This window comes from Thermobia domestica, chromosome 7 (genome assembly GCF_964235325.1).
Source record: "Thermobia domestica chromosome 7, izTheDome1.hap1.1, whole genome shotgun sequence".
Lineage (NCBI taxonomy): Eukaryota > Metazoa > Arthropoda > Insecta > Zygentoma > Lepismatidae > Thermobia > Thermobia domestica.
This window is the reverse complement of record NC_137460.1, coordinates 262,801,196-262,822,319: the sequence shown is the minus strand read 5'-3', so window position 1 is coordinate 262,822,319 and position 21,124 is coordinate 262,801,196. Positions and strand designations below refer to the sequence as shown.

At 36.2% G+C, this 21,124-nt stretch overlaps 1 protein-coding gene across 1 annotated transcript in view; it reads left to right on the top strand.

Annotated features, from left to right (window-relative positions):
• Positions 1–2,432: 2,432 nt before the first annotated feature.
• LOC145690875 (uncharacterized) overlaps positions 2,433–21,124 on the top strand; it is a 33,262-nt gene continuing 14,570 nt past the window's right edge. The window contains exon 1 of the mRNA XM_081766275.1: positions 2,433–3,024. Coding sequence (XP_081622401.1) covers positions 2,660–3,024 — 365 coding nt within the window. The 5' untranslated portion in view covers positions 2,433–2,659. The remainder of the gene's footprint in view (positions 3,025–21,124) is intronic.

Genomic DNA, 21,124 nt, shown 5'->3' with positions numbered 1-21,124 from the left:
ATATATATATATATATATATATATATATATATATATATATATATATATATATATATATATGTATATATATATATATATATATATATATCTTCTGCGTGTGAGTGCCCCCTCCAAATATACAGAGAAATGGGAGCCCTTGCGTAGTACTATATACCTAGGTACTTGCTAGAATTACAGAAGGTTATTCGCTTTATACCCACCCATTTTCGATTCGGTGCTGCCACCTGGCGTATCATAGTGGAATTATCATCTCCTTACAAGGGCTGTGTTTGGCTGACCTGGTATACTAGCAGACACAGTTAACACTGCGTTGGTCGCGCCCTCCACCTTTACGTGAGTGGTCGCGCGTTCTACTATTGTAGAACATAAATATTTTTCTATAACGATATAATTTTAAGCGATATTCGATCTTGGTTATGTTAGTTATGGTATTATACACGTTTTAAAATATTTTAAAATTATTGTATTTGATTAATACAAGGACATTGACAGAAAGAAACATTTGGTATTTAATATATAACAATGTTGAACTGAAAATCGAACAATTGTTTCGGTATAAGTGTCATATAACAACATAAATATTTTTCTATTATACATCGTACAGGTAGAATGATTTGATGTACTCTTTTTGAATGACTGCCTACTCCAAGCAATCGTCACACAAGCTTTTCAGCTGGTCTGGGCACACCCATCCATCTCTGGCATTTTCCAAAAGTTTTTAGTTGTTGACTTGTTGCGAGAATGGCCACAAAGGAAACATTTTCCAAACCCAGACTCTCAGTCTTTTGGTAATGGAACACCTTCACTGAAGGCAAACAGAAGTCTTCCTCTGCGTCAAAGCTCGCTTGGCAAAGATTCCACGGCTAAACGTTGGCTTATTGCTGGTTTTATCAACCTATATCAAAACCTAGATCATGGAGAAAATTCTTTCGTCTGACATTCTCATTATTTTTATTTGCTGTAAATATATTAATAGCATTAACGCCAGCTACGTTTGTTCGTTAATTCATCAATTAGACATAAAAATATGCCTTGTGGGCCAAACCTATGAAAAGCTGGTATTATATTCAAATGGCGTTACTTGGCATTATGGGATCTACATACCTGCGAGAAGGTTTTACTTTCTTCTCTCTACCGATATAAAACGCACGTGTATCGAGAGAAGGTGATGCAGCAAGATGAATGACTTCAACACAGGCTTATACTGGAATGTTTTTTTCTTTTTTTTTCTTCCCGTATATTGCCTCTTACATATTCGGCATCACTGCACTCAACTTTTTCTTCATCAAAATCTTCCTCGAGCTCCTACATGTCATTAATCCGAAATGCACTTTCACAGTCACTTTCTGCCTCTTCTAACTAAAGACTAACTTGTTCTCTGTCAAGCACTGATATTTCATATATTATAAACACGTATTCCATAAAAATAACGTGAAAATATAAAACGAAATAAATCACAAATACGAAACAGACTTGTACGCCAATAGTCGCGCGATCTACAATAGTAGAACACTTATGAAATCTTGGAACAAATCTGAGCAGGGGCAAGAACAAGCGCTGAAAATTGACTCGAATGTAGAGAAGGTGTTCGGAGAAAGGTACATAACCGCTCAAGGTAGAGCGTGTTGCCAATTGCTCAGGATTCTAAAACAAAACAACTGTTCTACAATAGTAGAACGCGCGACAACTGCAGTGTTAAAGATGCTTTTGTCATGGAATCTGGAAAGTCCTCAAAACCTTCCCTTCTGTTCTTTGACTTATTTCTTAGAGGTTTATGACCCCGTTACCTGAAAATCAACGTTGCTACTTCCCTCTATTGTCCCTTTCTTTTATCTTCCATTCATTGTTTTTTTTAATGGTGAATTTTGTTGTTTATGAAAGGTCACGGAAGTACGGCAACATTAAAGACAATGACAGCGCACGTGCTTCTTAAGATCAGCCCTGGGTTGTGCTGGGGGAAATGCGTAGTGTTTGGGGCAAGAGAACTCTAACTTGTAAGCTTCTCTCCAATAGTTACAGTAGGTGCGTGAGTGATGGTAGTGACTATTATCAAATGGCACCGAAAATCAACGTTTTATTCCACGAGATGCTTACACATACACACAAAAACCACGACCAGTTATTGTTCCCAAGTGGAAAAATTGTGTTAAAATATTAAATTGTTCGCACTAACTATCTTAAGTCGCGGAAGAAGTCACAATCAAAAGTAGCACTTGAAGCAATAATAGCACGTATATTAAATAAAATAAGTATACGCAACGGGAGTTCGACAGTCAATCAAACCGCAATGGCATACAGAAATACAGGATTTGCTATTCCCGCTAAAACGATAAAGATGGATGGATACGTTCTGAAACACGAGAATAGCGGTATGTGAGAGTGAGCTACACTAGCGACAAAAGATCTCACTTGAACGAAATCTGAACTAAATCACTCTGGCTAAAACGGGTTCCATTTCACTTTCTTCCGGCTGCTACAAACAAACAGACAATTGCCGAGAGAGTGATCGAGGCTAAGGTATAAGAAACTGCAGAAGATGATTTTAAATATAAAGTTGCTTGTGTGAACGTTCTTGTAAATCATTTCATGAACACTGGCAACATAAAATATACGGGAAGTATAAGAACAGTGTTAAATTCTTATTATATTTCAATTCACAATGGCTGGTGAGGCGTCTGTTAAGTTGGAATTGATGTGCAAAGAAGAAATTGCTTTTGACTTACCTCAGGAAGATCCACTCGAAGGGAAAGGGTGGACATACGAACTGATGACTGACAAGAAAGAGTTAATATTATCCACAACGGAAGGAGAGGAAACAATGGGCAAGGATACAGCTATGTGTTCTTTGGATGTGAAACTAAACGTTGATAGGATGAATTCAGAATTAGCAGTAGAAGAAGATTCTGAATTTGAAAGGACTATAGAAACGCCTAGAAAAATAGTGGTTCAGGAGACTTGCGCGTCGAACTCTAATGACTCCCAACAATTAACAACAAAAAGTTTAAATTCATTTCGCCCAGGAAGGTAATGTTCAATTTTTCATATACTAATTGGCTCAGATTGATAATACGGTTACATGCGTTCGGAAACTTTTTTGGTTAAAAGCAATACTTCACGAGAAATATTCAGGTATGGGAGATATCTCGAACGTAAGTTAGTAACCTACAATTAGGAAATTGTATGGCACAGATAGACAAGCTGTATACCAAATAAAAATAAGATCGATATGACTCATACAAATCTTATGTAGTTCAGATCTTGATAAACTAATTATTTCTTTATTATTGATTACACACTTCTCACTTATTGTTGCACATATTTAAAATATGGGTGCTCGACAATATTGTTTTATTTATATAGAGAATTATATAAAATGAGAAATCGTGAGAATGGTATTTATCCTAATATTTTCCAAATTTAAACGTGGAATGTATTATATTGGAACAAAAACTATGGACGTTTGTGTCTTTACTTAGAATTTAGCTCAAATGTGTCAATAGACAAGATAGAGAATATTTTAATCATCAATTTATGTTCACTAATTGTAGAGGTCCATGCATCAAACCATTTCATAGCTGCACTCATTTCTTTCAAGGAAGTCGCCTTTTTACATTCCCAGGAATCATTTCTAGAGTATGGACCTAAATTTCTCAATATATAATCACTTGAGGGGTTTAGTGAACGTACATGATATGTGAATTATTGTACAAATAACGCTAACCAGCATGTGCTAGATAGCCGGTAAAAATAAGATTGCTATACAGATTAGGGCATTACGCAGAATGTTAGTAAACGAGGATAGCGCAAAATTCTGTATTTTGGTTAAACTTACATGTTTTACGTGTTGAATGTGTTCTTGTACGTTCCTAAGTATTTTATAGGTAACATCCTGAAATGCTTTCTTTGCTTTTATATTTGTGTTCCAAATTAACACAATATATTAGGAACGTAATTCCTTAGTTAAATGACTTCCTTCCTTCCCAAACGTTTTTCTAGTTTTGTGTCATGATTTGCACATTGAACTTTAATATTTCATTTCGCTTACAGTGGTAACTAGCTACCGTAACACGAGGTTACTTTGCGCATCAGGCGTTACATCGCACAAAATATGAAAAGAGATTCAGTCATCTATTAGTAAAACCATGAACTGTAAACAGATTGGTGGTAGTTCATATTTTTCTCACTGGGTGTCTCTGTATAGTCATACCGTACTCTCTTACTGTGGCGTCATATATTCTGTCTGCTTGTATGTGTGGAATGCGGTGAGCGGGTAATTGAATTTTTGTTTCATGGCGACATTCGTGGCAACTATTCTACAACCATCTTTACTGAATAAATAACTTAGTTCCTTTCATTTTTAGTAGTTAAATTTAACAGATTTGGATTTGTGCTAGGTGGTGACTACAAAGAAAGTCTCCATTCGTTTTATTACAAGAAATTTCCAATTCGATTCTTTTTTTTTATTTGCGCTGCTCTGAGCCTATCGTAGAAGTATGCATTTGACATCTAGTTATTCGTAGTAGAAGAGGCAAGTAGCTCGCGAGATTTTTTTTTTATGACGAAGGAAGTATTAATGTCCGTACCGACAAACAATCAAAGAAATTTTGATCCTAGCATTAAACTTGTTTGAAACTTCGTGATCAGAACGGCTCCTACTCTGCGGATGATGTAATTTGAGATCGTTTCATTTCTTTTAGGCGAGTGAAATGAATTTAGATCTTATTTGACAATATAAAGGAACGTAAGAATATCTCAGTTACAAAGCATGAAAAATTTCCAAACCATTCTATTTTTAACATTTTTCAAACTTTAAGAGCTATTGCCAGTTATTTCGCTTCTAACTGCAGTGAATGTAATTTGAGATCACGTCTTTCTTATTAGGTGAGTTAAATAAATGTTGTTACTCTGGTTTTAGATTTTGGACATAAGTGAGAATGGCCATAGATACAAGTCCAGCAGGATTTTGTATTTTTTATTTAAGAACAGCCTTAAAATAGAATATTAAGAATAGATTTATCAATACAAAATAACTATGCAAAGTATCTTTTTTGACAAAATAGTATCTTAATATTTTTAAAAAAATGTGCCCGACGTCGGTTTCTTCCTTTTGGGTTCCCTTTAAAGGGGGGTGGTCATTATGACTACAAATCGATTTCTAAGTAACGTTAGTTTCAATTTTTGTTATGGGGCAGCAACATTTTATCAGATAATGTTCTCGTTGTACTGTTGAAAAGGGTATTTTATAAACGACTTTTCGTTCTTCTACATACAAATGTAGAACTTCTGTATAGATCATCATTATTATTTAGATTCATTTCAGAGTCATGTTAAGTAAAATTTCATTGTGGGTTAATGAGATGTACTCATAAAATGCCAGCGAAGCGTTATTTATTTATTTAGAAATTAGCCCTTTTAGAGTCCATATTAAGAATATCATAAATACGATATTATTAAGTACATCTCGCCTTTCGAACAAAATTTCTTAGTATGATAGAAAACTATATCGTATAAGCTGCATTTCATTCTTGAATTTACGGTTTACATTAGTAAAGCATAATGATGGTTGAGTCCAAGTTTTTATGAGACAGAGATTTAAACTGCTTTAAGAAAAATTATTTTCCACTTTTATTATATTTCTTACACGGGGGAATATATTCTATAATCCAATCGAAAGTGCAGGAACGTGAGAGTACAACGAACCAAGACAGACGAAAAGGTTATGGAGCTAATGGTATAGAGTTTACTTCAGTATCAGTTTTCTGATATATTTTGTGTTTCCACGTATATAATTTAATCTTTTCTCAATTTTTAATATTTTTTCACACCATTTTAGACTGAATTCCACCAAGATATGAGATTTCTATCATTTTGTCAGTGCTTGTGTGTATGGATAGCTTTTCCCATAGTTCATACTGCCCTTTTGGACAGGTCTTTATTTTTGCTCTTAAAGTTGTAAACGCTGAGCTATTCCATATAAAATCAGGAAGTTCACGAGTGAAGCCTTAAAAATTAAAGTTAGATTTTATGTTTCAAATGAAATTGACTTTTGCTCGATTTGCACTTGCTGATGGCTCAAAGGTCATAGGATACAGGCATGTGTGTCGTTTTTAAGCTTGTGCATCACCCTTTACAAGAATTTCCATTAACAAACTTGGATTTCTTTAATTTGTACTATTGTTTTCTTTTAAGATTTTAGCCTGCATTCTCCGTTTTTGTTGACTACTTACAGTCTTATCTCGGGCACTTGCGTAATGCCTTTTTCATCCTTGTAATTGTCTATTTCCTTCGTTTTTTTTTTTTTTTTTTTTTGGTGGTTAGTTATAACTCAGTAGGTTACGAAAATGCATTTTAAATATTGCATCGTCCCTGAAGTTTAAACTCAATCTTTTTTTTTCGTTTCCTTCTACTTTTTAACCTTTAAAAGGAAATATGTGTATTTCAGACATCTAGGTTTTTTCTTTGTATTACATTGGCAACACTGGGGCCGCGGTGGCTCAGCGGTAGAGCGTTCACCTCTGGTGCTTTGTGTCCCGGGTTCGATTCCAGCCCCCGCCAAGTGAACTTTGTGGTGTACAAACACCGCGTCCGTGGGTTTTCTCGAGGTTGTCCCGTTTCCTCCCACTTTCTTCATTCCACCATTTCATTCATTATTCATTATCACCGTCTCCTTTAGCCTCACCGGCATAATCGTTGGACGTAAAACTCAAAGACTTCATTTCATTTTTACATTGGCAACACTGATTCACTCAATATATCGGTTCCCTTGGTACCTTTACATTATTTAGTTGTATGTGTGTCGCAGTAGTCCATTGTTGGCGTTCATGTCTGAGTGAACATTTATCGATGATTTTAGAAAACTTACGGTGTCTGGTAGGTACACATTTCCCGAAGATAGTTTTGCTTTCAAAAATTTTTGTGGTTTACTTTTATTTAACATGAAATAGAAGCTATAGAGCTCTTGAAACAAACTATTTTGTTTGTATGAGATTTTATGTATTTGCAAAATATAGACCTAGTACCTCGAGAAAGAAATTTAAGAAGAAAACTGTAAGTACAGCAGATCCTTATTTCACGGCAAAAATTCCAAAAATGCTGAAATTACAGAAAGAATTTATATTATTGTCTTCAGTAGATTCTGACTGAGACGCCTATTTTTTTCCTGAAAGTCAAAAATTACCTACTGACAGTGAGGGCGATACCAATTCTGATACCGTGCCAGGTGTGAGCTCAAGTAGTAACAGAAGTGTCTATGTGAGCAGCCCTAGTCAAGTTGCATGTGATAACGAAGGCTTTAGATACAGAGGAAAAAGCAGATTTGTTTGGAATTGAAATGAACCACTAAAAAACCGAAGGGTTCTTCATCAAAACATAGTCAGAGGGATGCCTGGTATAATCACCCATGTAAGAAATCTGAAAAAAAAATCCTGTCTACCTTGTGGGATGATGATATAATTCAGGAGATTTCAATATGAAGTTGGAAGAAAATCGAAACAAATTTGAAGTAAATTAGAGCAAATTCAAACTACAGATCTACTGACCTATCTGAAAATAAAGCCCTTATTGCTCTCGTAATATTGTGTTCTATTTGCAAATCAGGATACGAAGAGATGTATTCACCATTTTCAAGACACTTTGGGACGACCTCTATTTAAAGCTACCATGTTCGTTAAACGTTTCCAAGCTCTTTTGGACAAATAGCACATTTGCACAGGGTAGCTATATGTGGACAAATAGCATATTTACAGGGTAGTAATGTGTAGAATTATAGTGATTTAAAATTTGTCAGTTTTTAAATTTAAGTGTTATTTTTATTTAGATATTGAAATATTTTCCGAATTTATATTCCAATAAAACAGAATTAATATATGTAATTCTTGTTTATCATATTTTGCTCGAAGTACAAAATATAATGTTTCATTGTTCTACGTTACACATACGTTTTTTAAAATATATATTACTTTATACATGTCCGTGTCCCACAGACACGCATTTCCTGTAAGCGAACAAAAAAACGTTCCCTGTTAAGGGTTAAGATATTTTCTGAATTTAAAAATTACTCTAATAGCATATATTTTACAAAAATGGAAATCCTAAAAGAGCTGGGAGTGAATCAAAAAACTACTCTCTTCTTTCTATTCAGTAAAATATAATGTTACTATTTGGATGAATTCTTCGCGATTAATTCTAAGCAGTATTGTGTTAAAATCGATAGGATAAAGCGCAAGTAACATGGATTTGTAACAGGAAGAAACAGCTGGCAATCAACAAGGATATCATCTAAAAGTTTGTTCGTAGCTTTCTTTTCATTCTTCCGAATATCTCTTTTCCATTTTTTCTATTGCCAAACAACATCTGGAATTACAAACATGTATTATAACGAACACTAACAAAACGGAAGTGATGTTCACCTGTTCCAGGTTATTTCGAGAGAAGATAATTTTGTTTATAACAAGATTTCGTCTTCGTTTATAGTGATTTATAATTTGTGCTGAAGTAATGTATGATTTTTTCTTGCTTTCCTTGTTTTTTTTTTCTTCTCCCGATATTCTTTACTATATATTGAGCTAAGGTCTGAAATTAATTTTCTATCTTACCATTTGACGTTATCCCATGTACTTGCATTAGCTTTTTCTAATATCAATGATGTTCTCGTTTCTACCAGGGTCATAATTAGAAGCTGTGAGGCGCGTAGACATAAAATCATTAATAAGGTTCATTGACTGTAAAATAGGGACGTTATTTCATATTCGTGCTTTTATTAAACATTATGATCAACAGTTGTATATGCAGTATTATTACAAACTACTGCATACCTCGCAGACCGTTTAAACGCTCAAAATTTTAAATAAGTAAAACGCAGCGAAATGATAACTATTTCATAATAAGTTACTAGGTTTGGAAACACCTGCTTGACACACAGGTACCGCAGTTAATCATCAAAATTGCCAGAAGGCCATTTTATAACTTTTTCGTTTGTATAGGAAAGTTTAATCGAATATTTCTGATTCAGGCCTACACATCCGGGACAACAATGCTACCAACTTGAAATGTGCAAAATATAACTAGAGGACCAGATATTTAAACATGTACATATTTTGCCCTGAAATCCAAATAGAAAAGTTGAATATGATATAATTCAAAATATGGACACATAGATTGATTATTTGATCTCTGTGGGTTCAAACTTCAGAAAAACGATAATATGGCATTTCACTATATTCGACCCAAAAGCCGTTGCTTGTAGGAAGCGCAAACCATTGACCGCCAGGTTAGTCCGACGCTGATTTCTTCCGACGTTTGGTCTACCATGCAGCAACATGTTTGATCATATTAAGTATTTAATCTTCTAGTATAAGAATTACAGGAACCATGACCTGTAAACATTTTCATCGTTTCTTTGTTTAATTCCCTTTTCCCTTTCCTAATTTTAATAGTCGGTATAATTTTTTCAATTTGTCCTCTCTTGGTCAATTTCTACCATGATATGCATTATCTTTTGATGATTGCGACATAATAGAAATTGTTCCAAATATTTCTCAAATGTTCACTTATCTCTCTTTAATCTAATTTTTTATTACTTGTCCTAGTCAGCTAACCACTAACATTTAGGGAGACTGGCGTTCTAAGAAATAGTAGCTCCTTCCTCCAGTTGAATTCTTTCAGTTTATGTCTGATAGCTGGACACCGAATATGGCAACACGCATGCCCCGAAATATGACATGCCAGTATATTTCTCCAATTGGAGCAAGAAAGAATGAATATTTCGCCATCACTTAGAGACTCACTAGATAGATTTAATAAACTACATTCACGTTGAATTCTAAGAGAGGAAAATTAATGCAAACAAAATGAATATAATAATATGCATCATGCTGAGACAGAGAAAGTATGGACAGAACAACGAAATTTTTACACTTAAGCACAGAGAGTCTGCATTTGCCTCCTGCTCCATCTTTCTGTTTTGGGTTTTTCTCTTTCCTTTAAGGAATGAATTGCTTTTAGTTGCAATAGCGAACATAATTTACAATGATTAACTCCCTGAAAAACAAACTGTATTTCCAGGGGGAGAATCGAACGGAGAATATTTAAAATGGGTCTCGCACGCTGTCTAAGTACGTGGACATTCTAAGGCGTATGTTCAAATCAGCCATAAAACTGCACACTGCCATATAGTTGCCCACGGTTCCATTTTAATTTTTAAGTTTTTTTTTACAGCTTTTATATGTTTATGGGTTAACATCTAGCTTCAGAAAAAAGACATTGGATTTGTAGATCAAGGTCAGGCAAATTTAATCGACTATCTTCAGAACTGACTGTTGCGTCTACATATATGTAGAATTAATCGAGGATTTCCATTGAGAAAAGCTAAAATATCCAAGTTAGAAGTACTTTGAATGTGGCCTTGGCGCACAATGTTGCGTATATCATGGACCGAAAGAGAAAGAACTGAACAAGGACTAAGGGACAAGGACAAGGACAGGACAGGTCATGAAAAAAATAGGAAAAAGAAGAAACACTATGCTTTGCCATCTTATACGGCACTCCGATTGGTTTATATGCTGATAACGAGAAATGCAATAAGAATACGAGGAAGAAGAAGACCAAGCATACAACATATAGACAGTTGCGAAGAAGAGATGTTATCGAGTTTTAAAACTGATCTCCCACGGTAGAAAAGAGTTTCAAAATTTCTATGTTGCCCACCTATTTATAGTTGTGGTGAACAGGATGGAATCGACGATTTAAAGAGTGATTTCCCTAATTTACTATATTCACACTTGTTCTCTAAGGATAATTAAAACGCTGATTTCGTAAATCTACGAAGCCAGTTGTACCTCTTGAAGGAGGTGTACTCACCAATAATTCATGCGGAAATGACATTTCTTAGCTTTGTTATGTAATGTTCAGGCAGCGTAAACAAAACTTCGAAAATAGTATTCGCAACCTCTCGCATGAATACGTCCGAACTAGGTCGTGTTATTTTTTGAAATAAACCGCATTCAAGTATATTTTATTCTCAAAACGCATTATTTTGTTAATAATGATTTGTTTTCTGCATTTCTTGTAGATATCTTAAATTTTATTGGCCAGTGGTTAGTGGAGGCTAGTGTTCGTGAAATACCTTTACACTTCTATTTCTTTTAACTGCGCGGATTATTCCTGTGGCCATGAAATCGTGTTTCCTGTCGTTGTTAGAATCTTGTATATATATTCGGAAAATTCATATTGAATTTCTCTTTTTTCCCAAAACTTTACACATACTTCTCTCTTTCTGTCACTTGTTTATTGCGTTTATCCCAAATTTGCTACGGCAAATCACGATTTCTTTCGTACCTACGTTGTGTCATAAACCGAAGCTGGGGAGAACGGTAGACAAAACATAAATACCGTAAAAATGGAAAAATGATCAAATTAAGCTCAGATATTATCAACCTAAAATTATCATGTGCAAATCACAAAACCTGGTTAAACTTTACAGAAAGTATGATAATACCAAATTTAATTCATACAAATTAAAGAACATCAAAAGGTTACAAATGATAAAGTAGCTTTTACTGTATATATTTTGGCCATTTTAACTTCTTTTATTTCCCCTTTTATCTTTTATTATTTTCAGTATTATCGAAATATCTTGTTATTTTATTTTCGGGTTTGTCACACAAAACTGAGATTACAAACGATTGTTAGGATTAAACAGTGGGGTGCTTTGTTCTAAAGTAAACACATGTTATACTCTTATGAGTGCTCCAATTGTACGGATTGAGTTTCGCAAGTTAAATCGCCGTTTGCATACGGGAGATACAATTTTTTTTTTATCATCAGTGGTTGTACGATATTTTCATACGCTTCCGTGTAAAATAATTTTTTCTAATATTGTGCAGAAATCAGCAGTGAAGTGACTAGTACATATGTGTTAGCACCCTAACATTCGATTGTAATCTCAGTTTTCTGTGACAAATTCTGGCTCCATATCATTGAAAAGGAAGGAGAAATTGTGCCTGCTTAGACGGTCGCTTATTACTATCAGCAGAGGACTCCAGCGGACCCTTGGGATTATCCGACGTGGAACACCTGAGATCCTATTAACTGCAACACCTCTGAAGGTGTTGACCGGTCGAAGGTTATTGTGAGTAAGTGAAATCCTAATTTATCAATTGTGCCACACGGTACAGTATTAAAAGAAAATAAAGAAAAGATAAAAGTGGAAATAAAAAAAGTTAACAGGGCCGAAAATATATACAGCAAAAGCTACTATTTCACTTGTAACTTTTTGATGTTCTTTTAATTTGTGTAAATTACATTCAGTATTATCACATTTTCTGCACAGTTTAACCAGGTTTTATGATTTGCACTAGAAGATAACTTTAGTTTGTTAATATCTGAGCTTAATTTGATCAATTGCTCACTTTTACATTTTTACGGTATCTATACTTTGTCTACCGTTCTCCCCAGCTTCGGTTTATGACACAACGTAGGTACGGAAGAAATCGTGATTTGCAGTAGCAAAACTGGGATAAACGCAACACGCAAGTGAGAAAGAGAGAAAGGATGTGTAAACTTTTGGAAAAACAGCGAAAATCATTATGAACGTTACGATTATATTTACAAGGTTCTAACAACGACAAAAACCACGATTTTATGGCCACAGGAATAACCTACGCAGTTAAAAGAAAGAAATAGAAGTGTAAATATATTTCACCAACACTAGCCTCCACTAAGCACTGGCCAATAAAATTTAAGATATCTACAAGAAAGGCAGAAAACAAACTATTATTAACAAAATAATGTATTTTGAGAGTAAAATATAGCTTGTACCAGCCGATACTTGAACGCGGCTTATTTAAAAAAATAACACGACGTATTCATGCAAGAGCTTGTAAATATTATTTTCGAATTTTTATTTACGCTGTCAAAGCATTACATAACAAAACTAAGAAAAGTCATTCCCGCATGGATTATTGGTGAGTACACCTTCTTCAAGAGGTGGAACTAGCTACGTAGATTTATGAAATCAACTTTCTAAGCATTCTTAAAGAACTAGTGTGAGTACAGTAAATTTAGGAAATCACTCTTTAAATCGTCGATTCCATCCTGTTCACCCCAGCGATAGGTAAGTGGGCCCTTGGAAATTTTGAATATCTTCTCTACTTTGGGAGATGAGGTTTAAAACTTGATAACGTCTCTTCTTTCGTAACTTTCTATATGTTGTATCCTTGGTCTTCTTCTTCCTCGTATTCTTATTTCATTTCCCGTTATCAGCATATGAACCAATCGGAGTGCCGTATAAGATGGCAAAGCATAGTGTTTCTTCTTTTTCCTATTTTTTTCATGACCTGTCCTGTCCTTGTCCTTGCCCCTTAGTCCTTGTTCAGTTCTTTCTCCTTCGGACCATGATATACGCAACATTGTGTGCCAATACCACATTCAAAGTGCTTCTAACTTGGATATTTTAGCTTTTCTCAATGGAAATCCTCGATTAATCCTACATATATGTAGACGCAGCAGTAAGTTCTGAAGATAGTCGATTAAATTTGCCTGACTTTGATCTACAAATCCAATGTCTTTTTTTTTTTGAAGCTAGATGTTAACCCATATACACATAAAAGCTGTAAATAAACTTAAAAAAGCTGTAAATAAGCTGTAAAAATTAAAATGGAACCGGGGGCAACTATATGGCAGTGTGCAGTTTTATGGCTGATTTGAACATACGCCTTAGAATGTGCACGTACTTAGACAGCGTGCGAGACCATTCTAAATATTCTCCGTTCGATTCTCAGCCTGTAAATACAGTTTGTTTTTCAGGGAGTTAAGCATTGTAAATTATGTTCGCCATTGCAACTAAAAGCGATTCATTCCTTAAAGGAAAGAGAAAAACCCAAAACAGAAAGATGGAGCAGGAGGCAAATGCAGACTCTCTGTGCTTAAGTGTAAAAATTTCGTTGTTCTGTCCATGCTTTCTCTGTCTCAGCATGATGCATATTATTATATTCATTTTGTTTGCATTAATTTTCCTCTCTTAGAATTCAACGTGAATGTAGTTTATTAAATCTATCTAGTGCGTCTCTATGTGATGGCGAAATATTCATTCTTTCTTGCTCCAATTGGAGAAATATACTGGCATGTCATATTTCGGGGCATGCGTGTTGCCATGTACGATGTCCAGCTATCAGATATAGACTGAAAGGAATCAACTGGAGGAAGGAGCTACTATTTCTTAGAACGCCAGTCTCCTTAAATGTTAGTGGTTAGCTGACTAGGTCTAGTAATAAAAAATTAGATTAAAGAGAAATAAGTGAACATTTGAGAAATATTTGGAACAATTCCTATTATGTAGCTAAACGCAATCATCAAAAGAAAATGCATATCATGGTAAAAATAATTATAAAAGAACAAATTGGAATAATATATACCGACCTTAAAATTAGGAAATGGAAAAGAGATTTAAATAAAGAAACGATGGAAATGTTTATAGGTCATGGTTCCTATAATTCTTATACTAGAAGATTAAATACCGAATATGATTGAACATGTCACTGCATGGTAGACCAAACTCCGGAAGAAATGGGCGTCGGACTAATCTAGCGGCCAACGGTTTGTGCTTCCTACAAGCAACGGCTTTTGGGTCAAATATATGAAATGCCATATGATCGTTTTTCTGAAGTTTGAACTCACAGAGATCAAATAATCAATCTATGTGACCACTCTATCCTAGAATTTTATTATATTCGACTTTTCAATTTGGATTTCAGGATAAAATTTGTACATGTTTAAATATTTGATCCTCTAGCCATATTTTGTACAAGTTGGCAGCATTGTTGTTCCGGATGTGTAGGCCTGAATCAGAAATATTCGATTAAACTTTTCTTTACAAACGTAAAAGTTATAAAATGGCCTTCTGGCAATTTTGATAACTCACTACGCTACCTGTGGTTCGAGCAGGTGTGTTTCCAAACCTAGTAACTTATTATGTAATAGCTATCATTTCGCTGCGTTTAGTTATGTTGAAAGAAGTTAAGATGAATACTGTGTAGAAGTTGTACCGTATACTGTATGAATACTGTATAGAAGCTGTACCGTATAAGAGATGTAAAGAGTATTTACCAACCTTATCTTTTAAGATTTGAGTGTTTGTAAGATTGCTGAAGGCAATGGTTTCATGGTAAATTCAAGGTGAAAACATAATAGTGTCTGGAGAAAAGTAAGATCATTATGTCGTTTCATTACGTTTCTGGTTTTAAGTTTGTTAACGTTGAGTTCTGCGCTTAAATACAGTTACTATTAATGCGAATACATTTTACTAATCCTCTGGACTTTCCTGACTGGGTATACAGGGTGTTTAATAAGTAATGGTCATAAATTAAACCGTAGATATTACACGCCAAAACTAACAAAAAAGGTCTTAGTAAATATGTGTCCGCAAACGCTTCGTAACGGAGATAGGGGCTGTCGAAAGTGTGAGAAAATGAAGTTTAGAGGCGAATACCTCAAAAAGTATGAATCGGACAGAGGGCGGTCCAATGAATGACTATCGAAGTCAGACCTGCGCTATGCAGAAATGCAGGGTTGATAACTCTGCAATGCGCGCGCAAGGTTCCCGAAAGAAACTGAGGGATTCCGGGACAATTGTCCGAGGAAAGGGGGCTCCAGATGAACATGGAGGGCGTGTCTATCCACCAGTAATTCATAAGTCATGGTACCAGGTCAAAAGCTCGAAAAGATACAAAATGGCGGACAATGTTGACGTGTCGTGTGTGGTTGCATAACCAGCAATAAATGAGAGGCAATCGAATAAATGTGGTGGTGCATGTTGTGAACTACTTCAGAGGACATTACTAAGACGAATGCACATGTACAGAGTAGTCCTTTACTGTACCATACCAAGGTAAAACAAACGATGCGCGAAAATGAATGGAATAGCCGAAAGGAACACTGGTAGAACATGCAAGCCAGTTGGAAATACTGAATGGGGGTTGGAACAGACGTTGAGCTCACCTTGGGTGCATGAGGTTGCGGGTTCAAATCCGCTGAAGTGCCCACTGAATGCAGTGGTTCTGATCCCAGATTTTCCAAATTGTAGGTCCCATCCTTCGGAGCTCATAAGCTCGTTTAAAGCAACAATAACTCAATCAATCGAGCGCCTGTAGGTTGCTCATTATTTGGTTCTTTCCCTGTACTTATACGTAAAGAAAAAAAAGCTGTGCACGCAGTTCTTGTCAATCAGCTGGTAAGCCAGGAAATATGGAATGGAAGAACACTACATAGTTTCGATTACAGACGACAATTGGAAACACGCTTGTCTTTCCACGTTTGTTTATTATGTTGCCTGAAGGGTTCTGCTACAGGTCTACATACTTTCGTCGTACCGGAGTAGTCGCTTGGGAGAATGATTCAGAGTGTAGAGGTTCGTTGTCTTCACTTATCTTTCTCGCCTACAGAGAATGTGGTAGTTTTATGTGTTAAAGAGGTGTCAAATGCGCGTGCCTTTACAATGTTGTGGATGTACTTACTTCAAAGTATTGCGGAGAACAGTGCAATAGTTTCAGTAGTGTTGGATAGCCACAGGGATACTATTGTGCAGTGTTAATTAGTGCTATATGTGTGGTGCTAAATTAGTGTTTACCTTGCCATTGATACAATATTGAGTATGCTGAAATGCACTTTATGTAGGGCAAAGCAAACGGGAATGCGGTAGAGACCGCTAGGTTATATCGCGAGACTTTCCCTACGAGACAGCAACCAGACCGAAGAACATTTTCAGAATACATCAGCGTCTACGAGAACATGGGAGGTTTACACATTGTTCAAGACCGGGAAGGCCAAGGACAATACGTACCCTTGAATTAGAAGAACGTATGCTACAGGCAGTGGACGAAAACCCAGGAACGAGCACAAGACGTGTGGGACGTGCCGAACGCGTATCCAATGCTCTCGTTGAACACATATTCTCCATAAACAGCAGTTGTACCCGTACCATCTGCAATGTGTCCAACCTCTGACCCCCACAGACTTTCCGGCGAGAATGCAGTTTTGTCAGTGACTTCGCAGACAAATTACTGGCAATTCTCATTTCACTGATGACGTCCTATTTATTGATGAAGCACAATTCACCCGGGATGGCATTGTAAATGTTCACAATTCTCATGTCTGGGTCCCTGAGAATCCAGTTGCAATAGTGGAGTTAGAACATAAGCGTAGGTTTTCCTTTAATGTGTGGGTAGGACTCTTAGGTGATCAGCTTGTAGGACCATTGTTTCTTCCTAATGCATTAACTGGGATCTCATATTTGCGATTTCTCCAACACGATTTGCCGCTTCTACTCGAAGATATACCTCTCGATAGGCGTCAGAGACTGTGGTTTATGCATGATGGAGCGCCAGCACATTTCTTTAACCGTGTCAGAGAACATTTACATACCCAATTCGGACGAAAGTGGATAGGACGTGGGGGTCCTCTTGCTTGGCCACTGCGCTCCCCGGAGTTAAATCCTTTAGATTTCTTTCTCTGGGGCCATGTGAAATGGCACGTTTATTCTACTTCTGTTGTAAGAATGTTGCGGACATATTCAACAGTATTCCGACATGTTATCACGAGTACTTGGATCTTTGCGAAGACTGGTACAAGCATGCATTCGCATGAATGGACGACACTTCCAACATTTACTTTAATGATAGAAGTAAGTTAATTTCTCATGCATCTCTTCTGTGGTTACACATCTTGGTTTTTACTGTTTACCTTATCATTAATACTGTACACATTACCAACATGACGATTTCTGTTTGTTGATATGGACAAACATGACATGTCCATCATTTTTCGCTTGTTGTAATACACTTGCGCGTTCTACATGCGGAACGTTTCAGATTCGCCTCCCACATACTCGAATGTTGTCATGCTTTTCCCATTGCAATCCAGTTTGCGGATATTCGTTACGTTAACTGTTTAGCACATAATGCTTCATCAGTGCCTTGCATACCGTTTGGTTTACCTAAGTGCTGCCACACTTGTACGTAGCCATTAGTTGTCGGAATTCTTCCTGGAGCCATTTACAACGTACATCAACACACCTCGATTGCCTCTCTCTCATTTCCTGCTTTTTATGCAACCACACACGGCACGTAAACATTGTCCACCATTTTGTATCTTTTTGAGCTTTCGACCTGGTACCACGAAAGCGTGCATAGCGCAGCTCTGACTTCGATAGTCATTCATTGGACCGCCCTCTGTCCGATTCATACTTTTTGAGATATTCGCCTCTAAACTTCATTTTCCAACACTTTCGACAGCCCCTATCTCCGTCACGAAGCGTTTGCGGACACATGTTTTTTGTTAGTTGTGGCGTGTACTATCAACGGTTTAATTTATGACCATTACTTACTAAACACCCTGTATACTATTCATTTCACTCCGTTTGCTTGTTTGGAAATAGTTCCGCAGGTGTGAATTCGTTTTGCTAATGATTACACTAGGAAAGTAGTACCGGAATCATGTGCTGGCATGTGATGGTATTATTGCCACCTCGCATACAGTTTTGATATTTCGTGACTTTTCATGTCACACTCAGTTAAAATAAAAATTAATGGTTTAACAAATTGTTCATTACCATAAACAAGTAATAAAAATATCATTTAAATTACTTTGACGATTCTCATAGTGATTGGATACAAAATTCAAAATATGCATGTTGCATCCGTTAGTGCGCTCTAGTTTCGAAACTAAGTTGTTGACCACGCGGAATTTACGTGGCATTTCTCACCAGGTGTTGACAATAAGGTAACTCTGGTTAACAAAAAGAATGTCGTTGTAATCCACAAGGACCGTAGCAGATTGGGTGTCGCGTAAGCGGGTAGTAGGGAGTTGGAGAGGGGTAGGTTCCGAAGAAACCAGGAGGAGGAATGCGTTTTGCTGTGATCATATCATATCAAACCGTAGAATGTAATTGTTCTATTGTAACGTTATAATTAGATTTAACGTATTTTTCGTCACATTAGCCCAGTTTGAATACTAAGATAAGTCACCACTATCAGGCATCTTTAATTTATACGTATATTTGCAATAACTAGTGATTGCATAACTTTCAAATTAGACACATCACATTCACCACAACTAGTTTTTATTCTGTAATCTCCATTAATAGATACCAGTTGCCATAGCAAACCGAAACAAAAATTCTATTTTATTACTGTACCCACAAATACAGATTATCTATCTAAAATCAACGTATATTCTATGTTTTTTCTTCTTCTTAACAACAGATTCTGCATTTTTAAGTAGTACCTCTGTCCAAGATAGCTACAAGAAAAATGGAAGTAATTCACAAATATATAATATCGTTGCATAATCTGAATTGGCATGTCATGAAATCAAAGAATACAGAAAAGAAAAGTTTCAGACTGTGTTTTCAGTGATGTCCTTAAAAAAATCATTCAAAGTGTGACTAACCGGATTTCGAAACACGAAAACTTTTACCACGAATTTGTGTGTTTCGATCCAAGGCGGATTTTTGATTTAAAAGACGTGCTACCCTCAAATGCAATGAACAAAATCTGTGGCATAGATAAAGGGAAAACTATCGAAGGACTAAAATTTTATGCAGATATTTAGTCCAAGACATCGCAAGGAGATTTTGTTAGTGAATATGATATTGAATATATAAGTAGTGAGTATGAAGAGGAAGCATGGTGAAGCGATATTGAACCAGGGATGTAGGAAATCAAAGTAAACTTGCAAGTCCTGCCTTACTTGTGCGTTCAAAATTATATATGGACATCTCATGTATGCCTTATGTTATACATACCTCTTTAAAATGTACAAGTTCCTCCTTACTATCCCTCTTACACATGTAGAAAGGAAGATGTAAATAAGCTTTTCTTGAAACTCAATATTATAAAATAAGGATTAAGAGCGAACCTCGGGAAAGACAACCTTCAATCGTTTATGTTAATGCAGTATGAAAGGGATATACTAAATAAAGTGAATAAACATGGCTTAAATAATAAATTCTGTCATGATAATGCAGAATTGAAAAGATTTCTGATATAAGGTAAGGATGTCCTTCCTTCTTGTCATGTAAACGGATCAAAGTAATAAAAGTTAAATGCTATATATATATGATGCACTGCCACTATATATATATATATATATATATATATATATATAGTGACAGTGCATCAATAGTAATTAAGCTGTCTGAAATCAAAGTGAACTATCATAACTCCATTTTCGAGCTGCCATCAAAAAAGTATGTCTAAAACTGGAAACCCGGGATGTCAAATACCACAAAAAAGGTACATTGTTACATTGTTACATCACCTTTTCATGTGAGTTTATCCACCACTCTTTCCAAAAGTGATAATTTATCCCAAATTATGAAAAACTACAAAGTTTAACCTGGTTGCTAATAGTTTGAAAGTGGATTTAGTTCACTGTTTTAAGACAGCTCAATTGAGGTCCCCATAATAAAAGGGATTCAAGTTATACATGACGTTTCCAGTAAGTTTTATTTATAATCGGAAAACCATTCTCCGGATCACAATATGAAAAATTCAAGAACCTCATCGCACTCCACTCGAGGGTCTACCATTTAGCGAATTGTGTCGTGGTTATTTTCCCAGCTTATATACAGATGGTGATAAGAAAAATGGAACACCTGTTGTTGGCAACACGTCAGATGTATGGGTTGGCAGTGATGTGGCACCTGCAACGCCGGACCGCTGGAGGTGTTGTGTTAGGTCGGTCTCCATACTACGTCAGACGCAGTGGAACAGCAGTGTCCAGTGGCTGCCAGAGCTTCTCTCTGGCTAAGCGGTTAGCGTTCGCGCCTTTGGCGTGGGAGACCCAGGTTCGTTTCCCGGCGGGAGCTCATGTGGTTCGGATTCCACGTTAATCAATAGGTCCATGTCTCATATAGCCTCGCTGCTGAACGGGACGTTAAACTCAAACATAACAACAACTACAATCCAGTGGCTGCCTCAGACGGAGGTAGTGTAAAATGGAAGACCTATCAGATTTTCAAAGAGGACAAATTGTTTGTGCGCGGTTATGTGAAGTGAGTGTGACGGCAGTGGCTATTGTGTTAGGTGTGTCGCGTTGGACAGTGTCGAAGGTGATGACGGCCTACACAACA